Source organism: Gouania willdenowi, unplaced genomic scaffold (genome assembly GCF_900634775.1).
Source record: "Gouania willdenowi unplaced genomic scaffold, fGouWil2.1 scaffold_10_arrow_ctg1, whole genome shotgun sequence".
Lineage (NCBI taxonomy): Eukaryota > Metazoa > Chordata > Actinopteri > Blenniiformes > Gobiesocidae > Gouania > Gouania willdenowi.
The window spans coordinates 1,249,398-1,270,476 of record NW_021144857.1 but is presented as its reverse complement, the minus strand read 5'-3'; the positions used below and the strand labels follow the sequence as shown (position 1 = coordinate 1,270,476).

The following is a 21,079-nucleotide window of genomic DNA, read 5'->3' as shown; positions in this document are numbered from 1 at the left end:
ATGAGTTTAGAAGAAAATGGCAGAATTCACTTTACACAGACTTAAATGTACAGTGAACTTTTCTGGTGCTGGTGGATGACTGGGAGTTTGGGACAAAGTGAGTGGGACTAACTGGGACAAACTATTTTTATATAATGTAACACATAGTTTACACATTCTCACTTACCACTATCATGTTTTTATTTTCATCTTGTTCTTGTTTGTTCTTCTTTTCATGAGCCCTGTGGGTAAGTCTGCCTCACTTTATCAGTGTGTGTTTGATAACATCAGCACGTTGATGCAGGGACCGATGTCACGGTCTGAGTTCACATCGTACTGAGATCCTCTTAAAATGTCAGTACGTACTGACATTTACCTGTGCTGGATTAGACTGATTTAAAAAATAAAGTTACATTAGGTTAACTGTTATTTCCTGCAATGTATATTATAATCATGTTTTTTTGGAAAATAAATTATTTCTTTTTGTATGGAATTTTATTATAAACTTAATACATGTAATAAAAAAACTGCATAGAAAAAATGATAAAACATTTTTAATACAAACTCAATACATGTAATAATAAAAACTGCATAGAATACATTATAAAACATATTTCTCCTGCCTCGTATATTGAGCATTTGTAAATTTTTGTTCAAGAAAAGGAGCAATTCAGCACTCATCAAATAACATTAGCTTTGAACCTTAGCTTTGAAATTTAATTTTTAACCTCAGTACGGTGGAAGTAGAAAAAAGCTAAGCAGAAATAGCATGAATTCATTTTCTGGTAGTGCACATGCTCATAATCAAACTCAGACCAATGTGAACTCAGACGTGACACCGGTTGTATTGGTGCCCCATTAGGGAGGTGCCTGACGTATAACCGTAATGTGTCCGGGGGGTTTCAAGTTGTATTGCTTATATCTGCCGTCCCTCGGGGGCCCCCTTCAGCTCGGGGCCCTAGGCATTTGCCTGTGTTGCCTACTAGATTTCTGATGCATTACCATCAATTCTGGACTGGCGTCATATATGTTTGGGACGACGCATCAATGGTGTAAACTCACACACAGAGATCATGGCTGCACTGAATGTTGACACAAAACAAAGCGGAGATGTAAAAGTTAACCTTTCTAGTGTAAGAAAATAATTTAAATAAAACAATAGTCAATATTTAACATCCACTGAATGAGAAAATGCAGAGTAAAGTGTGTTTGAGGGAGAGAGCAGCCACATTAAATAAGGGGGAAAAAATATCATTAAATTTTAAAGTTGTTTATTTAAAAAAAAAAAAAAAAATTGTTTATTTAGTTTTCTACATTAATAAATGTTTGTGCAGCAGACAGAGAAAACGATCTGCTTCCAATTTAACTTCTTCAAATGTCATTGTGTGCTTCTGTGCACTCACGTCTCCACATTGAAAAAGCAAAACGCTCATTTAAATAGGGCGGTCTCCACCACTTCTGCACGTGTGCTAATCATTGCTGCAATCTTAGTGAAACTGCATCACCATTTAGGGACGCAACTGGTTTACCACCCTTTATTATAGATCTTAGTGAAACATTGAATCACAAAAGGCAGCTTTGAATGGCTCAATGTTGACAGGTTGTCCTGGCAACTCAGGCTAAAATGGAAGCTCAATGTTGACAGGTTGTCATGGCAACTCAGGCAAAAATGGAAGCTCAACGTTGACAGGTTGTCATGGCAACTCAGGCAAAAATGGAAGCTCAATGTTGACAGGTTGTCATGGCAACTCAGGCAAAAATGGAAGCTCAATGTTGACAGGTTGTCATGGCAACTCAGGCTAAGATGAAAGCTGCAGAATCTCCACCATTCTACAGAATCTCCTCGTGCACCGTCATTAACGACTAAAGTAGCTTTAATAATATTGATTAACATTGACCAGCAGATGTCATCAGTGAGCAACGTTGGAGACCAAAGTGAGTTTCTAATAATAATAATGTCAACTTTAATGACTAACTTTGAGATTTTCCAGAATCCTTTGAGTAAATACTGCTTGTTTTATTTTAAACTTATTTACATATTTAGTAATAATCTTGTGTGAATGAGATGATAATGTAAAGATCTTTGGAACGACTTTGTCATAAAAGCTCTATTTAAATTTGTTCATTTTAACATTTAGTCTGAATTGGATCATTTTATACAGTGTGTGTGTGTGTGTGTGTGTGTGTGTGTGTGTGTGTGTTGTACCCAAAATCAGATGCTGAGCCAGTTTGACAATAACAATGTTTATTTAAAGGGCACATGTTACGCTAAATTAACTTTTCTGTTCTTTAAACATGATAAAGTGTTATTAGGGCTTCATACACATGTCCTAAATATAGTTTTTAATTAATTCCCTCAATCGTTAGTTAGAGGGTGATTTGCTCCTTTCTTACTACAGGGTGAGCCCAAACACCTCGCTACATTTTGATGACGCGTTCCCACTTTGATGATGAATTTGACTCGGCACTGAGCTGATTAAGCCACGCCTCCAGGAAGCTTTCTCCCGTGATTGACATGTAAACAGACACGTGTTTATAAAGCAGCATGAGCTCGGCTACGGATTTCAATATTTATTTCAATAAATTAACGGCCATTTTGAGAAAAATGGCCATAACGACCACTAGGGGAGGTTGATGAGGTGGATCCACATCCTAAAATAATCAGTAGTGTTCATTCCATCTATGTGCCAAGTTTCATGCTTTTAACCCAAAGTGCACGATTCTACCAACAATTCTTCCTTAACCGCCCACTACTGGTACTGATCCAGGATCTGTGGTGGAGAACATGACCTGACTTTAATCAATAAGTTCAGGGATATTTTGTTTTCTGTTTTATTCACACAAATGATTCATTTTTTTTTAAAATTTCATTTATTTAGAAATATTCTAGAAATATATTACAATTATATTTAAACAAAAAATGTAAATTTTTTTTATTATATATGTCATATAAAGATGTATGAGAGCAGCATTAATATCAACATATTTCCCCTCAGGGATCAATAGTTTACTGAATCTGATCAGGTTTATTGATTAAGTTTGATCAACTTCATTTAAATTAAACTAATTTAAATCATCCTGATGACATCATTCCAGACTATAATGATTAAACAAAAACAAATGCATCAGTTATTTCACCACTAGAGGGCAGAATATTGTACAGTATTAGAAGCTATCAAGTTATCATGAACCTATGATGTTTCAGACTCTACAATCCCTGTCATCGTTGGTCTCGTCCACAACAACAGAACAACTGCAGCTCTTCACCAGAAATGGCCGTAGCTTCACAGACACATAAACGTTACGTGGGAACTGGTCTGCTCAGTATTTTAGTAGTTTAGACGTGTTTCAGGTGGACGCTTCAACATGTTGTTTAGCTCAGGACCAGGAGGGGTGCTGGGGTGCACCAAATGAACGGTCCCCTTTAACATTTCCCTTTACCTCACGATGACAGCGTTTCATTCACATTATGTCACTTTCTGCATTTAACAGTGGATTTTATTTTTATTGGTAGATTCTGTCATTCTGTCTGATTCTATTAACACAGATATTATAGGACCATAATTAGCCAATCATGAGCTCATTACAAGTTGTTCATTAATCCTGTAAGAACAAAGTCAAACCTCAAAGTCAAACTGTTTCCACTGAAGACCTTCATTTACAAATCAATGGGAATTTAAATTATTCAGCCACAAAATCTAAATATTTTCCTCCACATCATGTGATCTCTGAACAAACTGATAATTTTAGTCAATTTCAAAGTGATGACACTGCAAAGGATGGATGAATATTTATAGATCCTTAACGTTCATTCTGTCTCTTCTATCCTTCAGGTGGAGCTGTTTCCATGCTGATGTTACAGGTGAATGGAGGATTGTGGAACCACTCAGCCGTGACAGCAAACATGGTGAGAAATGAGTGGATTGAAGTTTGGTTCCTGACGTCCATGTGGATGTGGATGAACAGCCACTGTTCTTTCTAGGAACACATTTAGAAACAAATGTTTGTTTGGTTCCTTCTCTGTGTTTAATCTCTAACTGTTCTACAGGACTCTGGAAGCCAGAACAAAGTGACACCTCAACGCTCTCAGGAAGATGAAGCTTCAGAGCAAAGAGTTCAACAGCAGAGCCAAGCTGGAGTTAAAGCTAAACATACATGTGACCAGTGTGGGAAGGCCTTTAGCTTTAAATCAAACCTCACTGTACATCAAAGAATCCATTCTGGAGAAAAACTCTTCATCTGTGACGAGTGTGGAAAAGCTTTTGCTCAGAAACAGAACCTGAAGACCCATCAGCTTGTTCACAATGGAGAGAAACCTCACACGTGTGATGAATGTGGAAAGACTTTTAGTCAATCTGGACACCTCAGTCTACATCTCCTCATTCACCGTGGAATCAAAGCTCACAGATGTGAACAGTGTGGAAAGACTTTTACACGAAGATCACATTTAACTCTGCACATGCAGACTCACTTCAGAACAGAGTTGTATCACTGTGACCACTGTGGGAAAAAATATAAACACAAACAAACCCTCACTGAACACCTGAGATCTCACACTGGACATGAAGTGTGTCCCTGTGACCAGTGTGACAAAGTTTTTACAACATATCAACAGTTAAAACATCACCAAATCAGCCACTCATCAGAAAGACCTCATAAATGTGACACATGTGGAAAATCTTACAAGAGGAAATTTAACCTTAATTTCCACCAACGAGTTCATGAGAAGAATGTTTTTTGATGTGATGAGTGTGGGAAAACCTTCAGCACTTCATCTGTTCTCCACTCACATCTCTGTGTGGATGGAGACATGGAGCAGGAATCATCTTCAGATCCCAGCGACACACGGATGGTGACGACACCTTCTGGTTCCAGTGTTGGACTGAAGAACCCAGAGATCAGGCTGCACAGGATTCCAACATAAACCTGCTGTCAGCTGGAAAATGGACACCAACAGTTCAGGAAGTTGTTGATCTGGTCTGATTGAATAAATAAATGTGACACATTGATTCCAGTGCTCATTGTTTTTTTACACTGTGATTTTCTTCCTTTGAATCATCACTGAAATTGTACAAATATCAGGTAATTTAAAAGAAAATATCAAGAAAATCTCTTTACGTTGTGTGAGAATTTTGAAAGTGTGTAATATGTTTTATTGTGTGTAATTAATCAAAATCATAAAGATGAGACAATGGATGTCTTGTTTTGTGCAGTAGTTGATGTTAGTTTGTCTTAAAACACTTAAAATCTATTGTTCTTATCTTTAATGAACTGAAAGCAGTGTTTACCATGTAAATCATCTTTTTCTGTATTCAGTAGACATTATAAATGTATCAAACACTAATGTACGCCTTAATATTATTGTCTTTATTATAATAAATAACTAGTTATTTTCACATAAGCACCACTGTTTGGCTCAGTGTAACACCCAACATAGTATAGTTTTGCCCTAATTTATTCATTTTTAGCAATTGCATTCCATATATATCTGACATATTAAATGTTAGAATAAAATAGTCATCCAGAAATTTTAACAAATAAGTAAAAAGTCTTAAATTTAATTCTGACTAGTTATAACAGGAATTGTAAATATCTCAAATAACATCGTCACAGGTAAGAATATTAACCAGAATCAGAATCAGAAGTCCTTTATTTATCCCAGGGGGAAATTACTTACATTACAATAAATATTACATATAAAAAGGATAAATGTTAATCAAGAAGAAAGAAAGAAAATGTTTTAAAAATACTTAATGAAGTAAAAGGCTTTTAAAAATAAGGATTAGATACAGACACATTACAGTAGTAAAAAATAAAATAAGATAAATAATGTGACAGTGAGGTATCAGCTACCCTGATAGCAGTGTGTAATCCCCACTAGTTCTATTTACTGTAATATTACCAGTGAAAACACCACCAATAGTGGAGAATAGGGACTTAAGGACACAACAACTCTGTGTTCCACAAAGAGGAAGACACTGTTCTACATTTACACATTTATTAGAGGAGTAATTACTAATGGTACAACTTCTGTTTTATTGATGGACAATGATATAATATGATGGAGAATTGTTCAGTAAAAAAAAATATCTGTTTTCCTTAATTTGTTCACTAAATTCCTGTAAACAATTGTTCTAATGCAGTGGTTCCTAAACTTTTCACAGTCCGTACCCCTTCAAACGTTTAACCTGAGGCCATGTACCCCCTAGTCCTGTACACTATAATGTAATGCAGTGTTTTTTAACCTTGGGGTCGTGACCCCATGTTGGGTCACCTGGAATTAAAATGGAGTCCTCTGAAATGTCTAATAATTTATGATTTAAAAAAAAAAAAAAAAAAAATGATTAAAATGTATTTTTAAAATGTTTTAATTATTATTTTCAAATCATAACACCACACACAAAACAAACTTAAATAACTGTATTCTATGTTTTCACTTTCACAAATTTAATCTACATAAAATAAAATGCAGTATAAAAATATCTGAGCTGACACATCTTGTCACATTGTGTCCTAATCCTCACAACAACAAACATTATCAAAAGATAATTCTAGAAATAAAATAAAATAAATGTGTGTCTTTGTAGTTTTTTCATTTCAGATGTGATTGATCCACTGAAGCAGAGGATGAAAGCTGTAACCATCACTGCTGTGTTAGACATGGACCAAAGTTTCCTCTCAGCCTGTTGTTAATAGAAATAAAACACTTTCTCATCTGCTTTGCTTCACTTCATTTGGGGCCAACATTGTTGAATTGATTGATCACCACATTTGACTCTACACAGATATACAGTATGTATGAATAACGTGCTTCATTAGAGAAAATAACACACAGAGTATTAAGGAAATGAGTGTTTTTCTTCTTTTTTAATGTAATATATTTATGTAGGTCAAACAGTCAAACATTGTTTTGGGTAGTACATGTGAGTGACATATATAACATTCTGTCAACTGGACCTTCCATGCTGTGGTTGGTGGGTGGGTGGGTGGGATCAATGTGTGACAGAGGGACATGATCACATTCACTATTCACTGTACAGTCTTATCTTAGTGCTGTATGTAACATTACTGGTGGTGTTACTTTGAGGGTCAGTAACTATCAAGGCAACAATTTCATTATGATTACAACAGCAACAGATTTTTAAATTACAATCACACCATAATTGTAATTATCAATTATGGGATTACAATTATATTTAAGACCAAACTTGCCCTGATCTACTTTGAATAAATTTGAAACATAATTACCTTTATATTTATGTTTGATGTGTTCATACATTATCCTCTGCTGCTCGATTTATCCTCATCAAAATAAAAGCAGAAGATTATTTTATCCATTTTGGTGGTTTGTTTGTTTTGTCCAGGAAAATGATTTCAAGTTACAAGTTAAAAACCAGAAAATTAGAAAAATAAATGAGATCAATGTAAAAGCAAACAAAGGAAATCCAGCTTTATTGTGACATAAATAAATGGACGTTTAACTCTTATTGTTCCAGCTGTTGACGACAGACAACTGGAATTAAAGTGTTCACACAGAGCATCACAGAGCAACAGACGGCAGCGTAGACCACCAGCGTCTGTCTGTAGCTGCCGTCCGGGGGTCTGTAGAGTTTGGGGAAGGTGAGGAGTTGGACGGTGCTGAAGGTGAACTTCCTGTTTCTAATGTTATTCTGCACGTTCTCCATCCTACAAGCGTCCCTGCAGAAAGACAGTCAGACACTCACTGCTTTCTTTTCAATGAATGGAAGCAAAGAAAAGACAGAGAAAGAGTAACAGAGACTCTCAGCTGTGCTTTAGAGGTCAGAGGTCACAAACCACAAGTCACTCATTAGCTCACGCTAATAGTTTATCCTAAACACCAGAGAAACTCCAACCTGCTCATTGTGTTTCTATCATTTTTTAATAAGTATTTGTATGACTGCATTTATGTTTTTAATAGTTTTTTTTTTCCTATGTTCTTAAAGTTTTTACAGTTTTTACAGTTTTACATCACAATGTCCAGGGACTAGAAATGAAAATGATCCATAGGCTACAATCTCACATTTTTACTGAAACCTTTATGAATGTGTGTTGTTCCTTTTATTAAAATAAATTAATATGACTATTGAAATAATAAACATTGCATGACTTAAAATGTGTGTGTGTTCATTGGCCATTTGACCAACTGAGAAAGTTCACACACACACACACTGTGCTCCACATGAACACGTAATCTCTTGTTTTAATTTTTTTTCCCACCACTAAGCCCACCAAGGTGATCTCACAACACCTGTAAACATTAAACTAAAGACAAAGATTAAAAAGTTGACCAGGACCAACACTTAAAGTGGACCAGACACACACCACAATAATTATAAAGAGCTATTAGAGGCAAACATTGTCCTCAGTATTAATAACAGAATAAACTCATATTTGATGTATGGTCAGGTAAAAGTAAGAACAGACAATGAACAACATTAACAAAGAGTCAACTTTAAAAAGTACTGTAGAGATAGTGAATCCTGAGATGTAGTGTAGGGAGAGCGTCCAGCCCTAGCACACAGTATTGTTTAATCCATCTACACTGTCAGCAGATGATAGAGCAGCAGTCTAGGAACTACAAGTCACTGAAATATTAATAAACACAATAAGGCCAAAACAGCAGTAACAAGCAGGAAGGTGGCCGTAGTGATGAAATATTACCAGCCTTCTGTGACAACGACGTGCCCGGTAGCAAACAACGAGACACAACCTGAGGATGAGTAAAAGCAGTCAGTGAGTCTAAACCAGTTTGTGTGAGTTAGTCTGTACCAGTGAGACATTTTATATCAGGATTATTATTGTTTTTACACAGCGTAGCTTCACTGTTTTTATATCTTTTTAGGCAGCGTACATCTTTTTATTAAAAATAAATAAATCCCAAGGCTCATCAATAATTAGAAATGTAAATAAAAACATTAGAAAGAAAAAACCCAACAAGAAGAAACTTTGAAGCCTATATTTACAATATACAGTCATTTTTAGCAAAGTGTCTTTAATAGGAATCAAATAAACACAAAGAACAAATATTTTATGATCTTTAATATTTCATTTTTCAAAATAAAAAGTGTAATGAACAATATGCAGTAATTATTATCATTTTTTCCCCATGTTTTATTTTTTGCATATTTGATAGACGTCATAGGAGGAATAAAAGCAAGTTTAAAAATATTACATATGATTAGAACTACAATTAAACTTTATTGTGTTAAATATTGTTTTGTTTTATTTACATTACATAACATTTATATAATATATGCATCACCATTGTAAATCTGTTTCAACATTTGTAAAAGTGTTTTTGATGTTTGTATTTTTTTAGATAATTATGCACATTTATTTTCAAAATTGTAAATTTGTTGTGGCATTGCATTGTACTCTGTAGTTCCCAATATATACGAAAATAGACATGTGAACATATAAAACATGTAAACAATTGATAGACTTCTACACACACACACGCGCGCGCGCGCGCGCACACACACACACACACACACACACACACACACACACACACACACACACTTTCACTGTTTGCTTATTTATTATAAATAATCTAGTTTGGAATGATTTATTGAAGACATATTTATATATTCTATATTATCTGAATTCATGAAAAGTACATTTTAAAGCAGTACGTTGACATTTCATGATGTATTTTTTTACAATGTGAACTATTTATTTTTAATCTACAGAATGAAAAAACAATGAAGATAAAGTTTTACTGACTCGACTTTTTTGGAATTCATCTGTGTTTCTTGGCTCAACAATCTCCTTAGTGAGGTCGTATCCAACATTCACCAAATATCTGTTAAATTCAGGAGTAATATCTGTTATTCTTTCACTACATCATTACTCTTTATTAAATTATTTGGATAATCTGTTGTTCTTTTTGATTATTTAATTTACAACAGTCCATGTTTTTTTAGTGTTACTCTTATATTGTTCTAATAATTTTTCATGTTCATATATAAAAAGTGTGTTGTTACAGTTGCCGAAGTACTTTGGGTTAGTGTTAGGTTTAGTTTTAGTCACGTGACCTAAACTAGCCAATGAGGGGCGCTGCGTACAGATAAAATGTCGGTATATTGATACGTCAACCGTACGGATAGCCACTGCCTAATATATATCATATTATTTTAAACTTTTCATAATGTTTACTCATTGTTTTTTATATCACGTATGCTTATCTTCTGCTTCTTTAGGTTTATAAAGCTTTTATTCAGGACATTTATCTCAGTGCATACAGTCTCTAAGGCCTCAGTAATCCAAGGCTTGTTCTAAAGCTTCTGCTTCCTGCTCTTTGTTTAAAGGACAGTTTTTCTCATGTAGCATCACTAATGTAGACATAAAGACATCATAGACATTGTTTGGATGATCACATTGATAGATCTAAGCCCAGCTCTGGTTTGTAACTGGAAGCTGTTCACTGATATCACTTCTAAATAATCCTCCATCTACTTTCCAATCAGCTGAATGTGTCCAAATGTTAATGATGGATGTGTCAGTGTCTAATGTGACTCTGCTTGGCTTTAGAATGACTAAGAACAGGCCACAGCTGTACATTGGATGTATAACATCACAAGTCTTTATGTGTCTGTTTGGATTCATAATATTAATAATGAAGTCACTCCAAACACTTTGTATTTTATTGAATCATCAGAGTTATGAAACATGTCAGCTAATGTGTTCTTCAGTGTGTCAATGCACCACCCTGGTGTTCTGTATATACAACTTTATATTATATTCATTTACACACTTAGACATGTGATTAACCTGGACACACCTCCACTCTGAGTCCACATACAGGGAGACTCCGCCCCCTTTTAATCAGTGCTGTTCATTGGGAATAATTCATATCCTTCAGCTATCTAAACTTGAGGCCTGTCTAAAGGACATTAGGGCCTGGATGGACCAAAATTTTCTTCTTCTCAACTCAGACAAGACTGAGGTCATTGTACTGGGCCCGCGACACCTTAGAGAAACCTATGCTAGCCTAACTGCCCTAGATGGCATTACTCTGGCACGAAGCACAACTGTTAGAAACCTTGGGGTTCTATTTGATCAGGACTTATCCTTCAACTCTCACATAAAACAAACTTGAAGTACTGCCTTCTTTCATCTCCGTAACATTGCTAAAATCAGATCTATCCTGTCTCAGGGCGACGCCAAAAAGCTAGTCTATGCTTTTGTTACCTCTAGACTGGATTATTGTAATTCTCTTTTAGCAGGCTGCCCGAGCAAGTCGCTTAAGACACTTCAGCTGGTTCAAAATGCTGCAGCACGTGTACTGACTAAAACTAGGAGAAGAGATCACATTACTCCTGTATTAGCCTCTCTGCATTGGCTTCCCATAAAATATAGAATAGAATTCAAGATTCTTCTTCTCACTTATAAAGCCCTAAATGGACAGGCACCAGTCTATCTCAAGGAGCTTGTAGTGCCATACAATCCCCCCAGAACACTACGCTCTCAAAATGCTGGACTACTCGTTGTTCCATTCATCTCTAAAAGTAGTATAGGAGGAAGAGCTTTCAGTTATCAGGCCCCACTTCTCTGGAACCATCTACCAACCACGGTTCGGGGGGCAGACACCCTCTCTACCTTTAAGGTTAGGCTCAAAACATTCCTCTTTGATAAAACTTTTAGTTAGGAACCAGCTCATAGCTCATGATTAAGAAGCAATAGGCATAGACTGCCGGGGGGGTCTGGCATGCTCGGTTGGAGAGAGGTTGGAGAGGGCACTAAGAGAGAGGTCATTTAGGTTAGAGAGGGACCGGAGAGGGTCCCATTCCTCTTTCAAACACTCCCTCTATGTCTGCTTCTTCCCTTGTGTGTTTGCTCTTGTACTCCTTCTGGCTTTTGTCTTGCAGGTCCGTGGGATCCTCAGTGTGGAGTTACAGAGTCTCAACAACTCTGTCTCCACCCTTTCCTCTGCACACACCCAACACAGCATAACGTGGATGGCTGTTCATCATAGGAATGGGATCCACACAAGGTTCCTGCTGCTTAACAGAAGGTTTTCCTTGCCGCCATGATGAATTCATGTTGGGTGTGGGATACATATGTATGTGTATATACGTATATATGCATATGTGTGTATCCATAAAATGAAGAGTCCGTCCTTAAGACTGCTCTACTGTAAAGTGTCTTGAGATACCATTGGTTATGATTTGGCGCTATACAAATAAAGATTGATTGATTGATTGATTGATCCTTCTAGAACCAAAACAGGAACTCTTTCACTGTCTCAGATGTTGATACAACACTACATTTAAATAAAAAGCCTTATTAATGTAGGAACAATCTTAAAGAATTCTGCACTTGTTTGACTCATTTTGTCAGAATTTGTCAGAAAGACATCATGACTGGATGTGAAAGCAGCGGTTACTCTAAAAGTCTATTTTTAAACTCCTTCAGCTTCACTAAACACTCAGTTTCCAGAGGAACCTTCACTTCCTGTTCTTAGATCCATCCAGTGGATGTTCTTCTCATGGGAACCATGTGTGTTTGATGGAGGATTATGTGCTATCCAATGAAAAGCTCTCCCTCTCTCTGACATGTTTCTCTGTTCAAAGAAATCCAGCACAGACAATAACACGTCTTTATTTAAAGGAACAAAGCTTCACTGGACATTTGATATCATTACATTTACATTGATTTAAACTTTATGTCAGAAGGAAGATTTAAGAAGAACTTTAGGATTTATCATGGTAACATAGAACATTGTAAGTTCTAAAGAAAGGCTGGACAGGCTAAAGAACAGATTAAAGAACATTTCAGAGTTAGAATAAATCTATGAGCTGTAATCACAGAGTTGATAGAAATGTAAATATGGTGATAAAATGGGAGTGTTTGGACACTTTGGGCTCCCCTTCCCCTGATATTCATTCAGCACACTGCATGATCCATTCACAGGCTTTAGGCAGGGTTTCCCTGTCAGGAACCATTTCATCACATTCACTTCAACTGTAGAAAAACATACTTTATATAAAACACATCACATCTAAAATCAAGAAAATACTATTATGTGATGTATTAGATACTCATTTAAAACTCATTACAAATATGAATCCTTTATAAACACAGAGAAAAGAAACAGATTCAAAGGTACATGATGAAGATGGTCTGTATTAACACAGCATGTATATTCATCTAGAAGTTAGGATCTGATTATTACATCTATTGGAATGTTAGTCACATTCTCTAGATTCTATAAAAACTACATCCCTGGTTCAGGAAATGTGCGAAATGTGTTTTTTCTCTTCAGATCCTGAAGTCTGGCTCCAGTGAGGCCAACATACTGTAAATATTATAAGAATTTGCTTATTTTGTTTATGTTTGGAAATTTGTCATGACTGTGAAAGCTGGTGGAGTGAACTAACCTGAAAAAAATAACTTATTGATATTTTTATGTAAAAATCTGAAGTACAATCAGAAGTTGCTGATGTGGAGACAAATGTGCACCAATCACATGCACAGCAGGTTGATTTCTGTAGAGTTCAACAAATGATAAAAATGATGAAACAAACACGTTTTATATATGAATAAAAAACTAAGTGTTAAGTCAGTTAAAATTAGGTGGCAATTGTTTATTAGAAACAATGAAGTGAAGCAGTGGGCTATCAAATATGATTAGATCACACTTTACATCTGTTGTTTACAGTGTTACTTTTAAAGATTTATAAAATAAAAACTCTAACTGTGAAATAAAAGTGACTCATGTCCTCATTTGTGTGAAAACACCACATCACACAGCTGTTCATTAATGTATTGACTTGCAGTGAAATGTACAGATGAACAGAATAACACAATATGAATAAACATTTCACAACAGTTTTATTTATCTCAGTATAAACCACCAGTAAAAACATTAAGTTTTTTGGTGGAGGGGGATTTAAACTCAATAAAGTCTGTACAGTACAGACTATAAGATATAAAATAATTAATCCCACAATGAGGAACATTTATAATCATTGACAATGAAAAAAAAAAGACACCTGTGTGCTCTCGTCCCTTTTTGATCATCTGCTGAAGATAAACTTTCTTGTCTTCAAACAGATCTTCTCCCAGAGGGACTAACTGGTGACTCCTGTGCTCCAAAACAGAACACATCAAGCAGACACGTGTCTGATCGCTCTGACAGAACAGCTCCAGAGGTTTGCTGTGCTTTGGACACATCATGGATTTCAGGTTCTCCACAGGCTCCACCAGCTGATGTCTTCTCAGGCCTGATGCTGTCAGATGAGGCTCCAGGTGAGTCTCACAGTAGGAGCACACACAGTCCAGGCAGGACTTCAGGGCCTTTACTTTGGTTCCAGTGCAGACGTCACAGGGAACTTCTCCTGGTGCTGCTGCTTTCTGCTCAGATTCACGTCTGAAATGAGAAACCATCTCACGCATCATAATATTGACCTTCAGCTGAGGTTTAGTGCTGAACACCTGATTACACATGGGACACCTTCTGGTGGTACTGGTGTCCCAGTATGTGCTGATGCATGTTTTGCAGAAGTTGTGTCCACATGATGTGGTGACTGGATCAGTGAGCACCTCCAGACAAATGGAGCACAGGAAGTGATGTTCAGACGTCCCACTGCAGGCAGGAGACATGTCCACAAACTGAGGGACAGAGACAAGCAGCACATTAACAGGACACTCTCATTGTTGTGGAACGTTCCTTTACTAATGTTTCTGAGTCCATCTCACTGAGATCACCTCTAGTATTTAGCATTGATTCAGTCATCCTGTAGTAATGTGGACAGTCGGCTGTGCCTCAGCAGCTGAATGTAAAAGTGCAATAGTTCGAATGTTTAAGGTTCAAATTAGTTCTAAGGTTCTTTTATTTTGACACTGGAATTTTTCAAAATTATAGGTTAGATTTTTTGCGTAATTTATTTTAATGTACAATCTTGTTTTCTTTAAAATAGCCAATATATTGTGTAATAACAGACTGAAGTTTAACATAGCACAAACCTTTAAAGTCTGCATGGACCACACACTACATTTTACAGTGATTTTATTTGGGAAAACAAATGAAATTACGCATTCTGCTTCAAATGTAACTTATAAATACACGTAATTTCTGTGCAACTTGCGATTGAAATTCACAAGTTGTGATTAATTGTGATTATTTAGTCAGATTTGCAATTGATTGGTTATTTTTTTTAATCCATTCACAGCTCATTTATATTTAAAAAAAAAAAAACGTTCCCCATGAGCAGTAGAGACCTTTCTTAGATGATATCACACATCACATGACTTTTAGTGGTGGGTGGTAAACCACTAACCACATGTGTAAACCAATGACAAACTGTTTACACATTTAATCTCTAACCCAAAAACTGTTTAGAAATATCTGCACTTCAATCCTGTTTTTTTTTTCAAAATGAACATTACATTTATCTCAAACCTCATTTGGACTCGGTAGAATGAAAGTTCAAGATATGGAAATTGTCACGTCACCAAGTCTAAACTTTAGTTCGTTATTTTCACTGTTCCTCAAATAAAGATATCTATGTAGTTGTAGATATCTGAGAAGATGTTTGGACTTGGCAGAAGTAGAAAGTTGTTATTTTGTTTGTATTTTATTCATTTTTATATTCACGAGTCACATTTTCTGAGATGCAATTGCCGTTTGCTATAAAGCAAAAGTGTTGATTGTCTAAAAAAGGAAACAAATGGTTCATTCATTCCTAAGTCAAATATGTTAGTTTCTAATGTATAATTATAATTTCACTTTAACTAAAAAAATATGTTAATCTGTGGAATTTTCAGTAGAATACTGGATTACAAAAATATTCAACAGCGACAGCACAGAAACAATTGTATACAATTATATATAACATGTTGTTTGATGTGAATCCCTGTTTTAAATGTTAACAAAGTGAGCTTTATGCTAAAAACAGCTAGAAAACCGTCACTTACCTTTGACATTGGACGTCCCATAATTAAGCCCTTCAATGTTAAAAGCAGCAGAGCAGCAATCCGTCACTTCCTTTCAGCAGCTCAATTCCAGCTTTTCCTCAATTGACAATTTATATCTTGGGATAAAACAAAGTAATGATCACATGTTAAATGTGTCACATTAAAATTAATAAATACTTGTTCCTGTTGATTTGAGGCCAGTGAAATATGGGCCTGTCATAATACGTAATAAAAATAATAATAATATGTAGCTTTACATGCAGTGAGACATTCCATTATAGTTTCCGATGTATATATTATTTGCCGCTAACACATATACACACACACAGACAGACAGGCATGCACACATAAGTTACTTTGAAACAGTGTAACTTACAGATGGGCGGAACAGAGTCATTCCAGAATCGGAATCCACAACAGTCAGTTTAGATGCACAGACCAGAAGCGATCATCTTAGTGCTCTATATAGTGCAGTACTGGGTGCAAGTCGGTGATCAAAGACAGAAAAGGCTCATTTACAGTGATGATCTCATCACTTCTAACTCCACAGTGATTATGTCATCAGCTCTACAGTGATTTGCTCTTGCGCGCAGGTGACTGTTGGCTCTGCTCCCCGGACAATTTTATGAAATAATTTACGAACGGTATCATTGCAATCAAAACAAATCTGACGTTGCACACCTTTGAACCAAGCAGCAGCCATGTTGAATTCTCATGGCACCCACATTTTGTTGATGACATATTATTGAGAAACACAAATTTTGCAAACCACAGGAGTGAAATTGATCATGTACTGACCTGCGGCGGTGCCAAAATCTCACTGTTCAAGTGTCAATGTCACCGCACAAGAGTGAACTATGTCAGTCTCCAAGTCGGTAGTAAGGGTGTAGAACCACAGGCACAACACATCCAGGGTCTTCAGAACCTCAAGGTTCCCCAGCATGTCTTAGACTTAAAAATCTTCCTTGGTATCTGTAACTACTCCAGGCAATTCATTGACAATTACACCATTTTAGCAAAGCCTCTTTACACATTCCTAAAGAAGGATGTCCCTTTCACTTGGGGTGAGCCCCAACAACACGCTATCCAGGCTTTAATTGATATGCTAACGAAGGCTCTGTGCTGCTACCTCTACTGTCTACCCTGACCACAACAAGGAATTCAATCTGGAAGTGGGCTTTTCAGTACACTGCCTCATGGTCGGTCTTTACCAGATACATGACACAGACAGACGAGTGGTTGCTTAGGCAAGCAAAATCCTCACCGAACCCGAACTCAAATACAGGACAAAAAGCTCTGTTTGCTACAGTATGGGCTGTGAAACATTTCTTCAACTATGTTGGAGGTCAAAAGGTCATTGTGGTGTACTTCAACAGCCAGCGCCCAAAAGATGGCGTGGTTACAAATGCTCGGGTTGCATCTTGGATGATGACCCTGCAAAGCTTCGACCTTGACGTCCATAATGGACAATACCGCAAGACGCCGTTAAGGATGGATTTGGCTGCATGCCAACTCTACCCCAGTGACTCCTCTGCTCAGGCCGCATCAGCTAGCACACACCTGCTTCCGATCCCAGCCGACCCTCTGTCTGACGTTCCCTCAAATCATCATTTCTTTTATCCAAACATATGTGCAGACATGGTGACAGCTTTGGTTGATGGATGCTCTTTCCACCAAAACCCCCAGGTACTCGCTGGGGCTGGTCTAGTCTGGGTCAACAACGTCCCCAGCAAACCAATGATGTTCAAATTAGGCAAACAAATGTCTCAGTTTGCAGAAGTACCCAGCATCCTCATTACCCTGCAACATGCCGCCGACAGAAACTTGGTCATCTGCACTGACTCCAATTATGTGCGACCCAGCTTTGTGTGCCATCTACCTGTGTGGAAGGCCAATGGTTTTGTGACCTCAGGACATAAACCCATTCAACACAAAGACCTTTTCATTGCATTTGACGACTTAGTGTTAAAACGCAAAATCTAGGTGTACTGGAAAAAGGTCAAGGGCCATGCAAAGGTCCCCAGTTTAGATCGGGACCTCAACAAGAAAGCTAATGCCCTCGCCAAACAGGGGACACTATCAGGGACTCAGGGACACCCTGGTCCTTTGACCCACCCCAGCACACTGAGCCCCACCCAGTTTCAGTAAAAGCTAATACATGCTCTCGTGCCGAAACCTCAAGGTCCTCGCAGGTCACTGCATCGGTAAACCCCACTTTCACTGACAATGTCCTGATAACGTTTCGAGGCCAAGACCCTGCGATCTTCTTCGCCTCATGGGGGACAATACACCAGACAATCCCTTCTCCTCTGACTTTGCCTCCACACTTAACCTCGACCATCTGTTCACTGTCCATTGCTCATCACGGATAGTCAAGGGCATCTTGGTCCATGTTTCTGCGGACTCACAAACGCATGCATTTGTCGTCCCGCAAAACCAAAGAGGGCTGATATTGGCACATGCCTATGACGTGCCCTGCACCGGACACAGAGGAGTCAAGGCCACAATCACAGCTCTGCAACAGATAACACACTGGCCACACATGGAAAAGGACATAACAGACTCCATAAAAGGATGTCTAGTCTGTTGTCAGTTCCAACCCAATACACCGAGCGCCTTTACAAAAGACTTTTCCCTGGTTCAATCTCCAAATCGATTGGGTCAAACCCTTAACTAAGTCCACCAGAGGAAACAAATATTTCCTCACCCTGACATGCGCATTCCCAAAAAGTTTGAGGTTCTACCGGCACCAAAAGATACTGCAATGATGACAACATTTCTGCTAGTCAAACACATCTTTTCAAGGTTTGGCTTACAAACCCGCATCAGCTCTGACAGAGGAACTTATTTCACCGCTGAAACGATGAAACAACTCTGGCAGATCCTTGAGGTCAAAGATAACTTTCACATTAGCTACCACCCCTAGTCCTCTGGATAGGTGGAACAGTCCAACCACACGGTGGTAGGAATCTTAAAGAAATGTGTCTCTGCCAACCAAAAGGATTGGGATGTCAAACTTCGCCTAGTCGTAATGATAATCAAGGCAATGCCCAACAAATAAACCAGCGTGCCACCTTTTGAAATGATGACGGGCAGGCAAATGACTCTACCCACACACCTCCTGTACCAACCAGGACAAGCTAACTTTGCTACCACTTACACCACTCACTAATACATGATCGATCCTGAGAACCACCTCCGAGCTACGTTTGCGTTTGCTCAAAAACACCCTAAAGAGAGCACAAAGTGTCATGAAGCCTACTATGACCAAAAAGCCTCACAGGAGGAACTACAGGTGGGAGACCGAGTCTAATATTACAGTTTCGTTTTCTACAGAACAACAAAACCAACAGACTAGCCATCAACCGCAAGCTGAATAAACCCTACGAGCCGAGATATGGCATTCCTAATTAGCCAACCAGTCATCGCGGTCAATAACCGCCTCAAGGACATCGTAAACTAGAAACTAGGACTGGAATCCACTACAAAGGCCTAATCCAACCTCTAATATACATGTGGTTTACGCCAAACATGCACCTCCGCTTTATGCCTTAGACACACCAGGAAAGTACAACACCAAATCAATCGATACTTCGATCGCATATTCAAACGCAACCGACCCAAATCCGAGGGTGCACTATGCTATAATAGGGAAATTCCAATTACATCACAGAGAAAACAACAACATATATTGAATATTGCCATTCTGGTTTTATACATCAAAGCAACATCTCAAGGCAAGGGCAAAATATTGAGATATATATCATATATCATGACATAGTTTGAAAATATTGAGACATTTAAAAAAGGCCATATCGCCCCGCATATTTGCCGCAAAAAATATGTCGACTCAAATGTTTCGTATTGATGCATCCTCCCAAACATATAAATTGTCCCACACCAGTCCAAAATTGATGTAATGCACCGGAAATCTAGCCCCTAATCCACCAAATGCTTAGAACGAAGAAGATCTTATAACCAATAATGGAGTTTGCACCAGCAGTGGGAGGAGCTTGAGTAACAAGGAGCAACACAGGTTTGTTCATCATCTTTAAACATTGTTATTGTCATAACAGCCCAGCATTTGATTTTGGGTTACACACACACACACACACACACACACACACACACACACACACACACACACACACACACACACACACACACACACACACACACACACACACGACCCCCAATTCCTTTTACTACACTGATGTCAAATTTTGTTTACATTTAAAACTGCATAGAACACATTTATCAGTCGCCTTGGTAACCATTTGTTGACAGTTTTACAGATGCTGCTTTGAAGTTTTCAGTTGAGCTGCTTCATTCTTTCATCTCTAGTCTTTCTACAGCACAGACACACAAACTCTCCAAAACTACACAACTTTCCTGAAGCCATTATCTTTACAGAATGTTCTCCAGAAACAGTGTAAGGAATATGGACTCATACCCTCCTCCTCAACAGTCTCTCCTAGACGGCATTGATAAAAAAATGTTCCCAGCCAAACTGTGGAGTCTGGTGAACGACCCAGCCAACGATTCTATCTTCTGGGACAGCAGAGGTGAGGAAGTCATCATCAACCAGTGCCTCTTTGAGAAAGAGGTCCTGTCCCAAGGGTGTGGTCTCCCAGACACCTTCAAATCCTTCCACCGCCAGCTCAACCTGTACCGCTTCAAGAATGTTCATGGCAATGGTGTTAAAATGGGATATAGACACTTCTCCAACCCCAACTTCAAAAGGGGATACCCTGAACCTGCTCACCAGCTGACAAGGAACACAGTCAAAAACAGGCTCAAGACTGTGGCCCACCAGAAGACTCATCGGCTTCCACACAAAAATGAGAAGTTTCTTGCGGGTGGTAAAGGCTGTGCATCCTCAGTCCCTCTAAAAAACACGACTAGTGTGGATCACAGTGCAGCTCTGCCTCCCCACGTCTTTCAAGTATGTGAAGAGATGCCAGTGTACCACCTTGAATATTCTTCTCAGTCGTTCTCTCCGACTGGTTTTTATCAGGCAACACATTGTTTGATCCAGCCTGGATCGGAGGAATCCACCACATTTCCAAGCCCAGGAGAAAACTCACAGTGGGAGAATGGTGATATAAACTTGGACTTGGTGTTCCAAATGGCAGATGAGCTGATGCCACTTCCATCT

General features: G+C 38.0%; 1 protein-coding gene and 1 pseudogene across 1 annotated transcript; one reads left to right on the top strand and one right to left on the bottom strand.

Moving 5' to 3' along the window:
- LOC114458362 (E3 ubiquitin-protein ligase TRIM39-like) overlaps positions 1-21,079 on the top strand; it is a 318,528-nt pseudogene that overhangs the window by 89,277 nt on the left and 208,172 nt on the right.
- On the bottom strand, positions 7,457-16,364 carry LOC114458388 (E3 ubiquitin-protein ligase TRIM47-like). Its single transcript, XM_028440765.1, has 6 exons — positions 16,298-16,364; positions 15,922-16,037; positions 13,998-14,616; positions 8,662-8,710; positions 7,536-7,677; positions 7,457-7,492 (listed from the first exon to the last, which is right to left on the bottom strand). The coding sequence occupies exons 2-6, from the start codon at positions 15,940-15,942 to the stop codon at positions 7,457-7,459; spliced, it is 867 nt and encodes a 288-aa protein (XP_028296566.1). The 5' UTR covers positions 15,943-16,037; positions 16,298-16,364.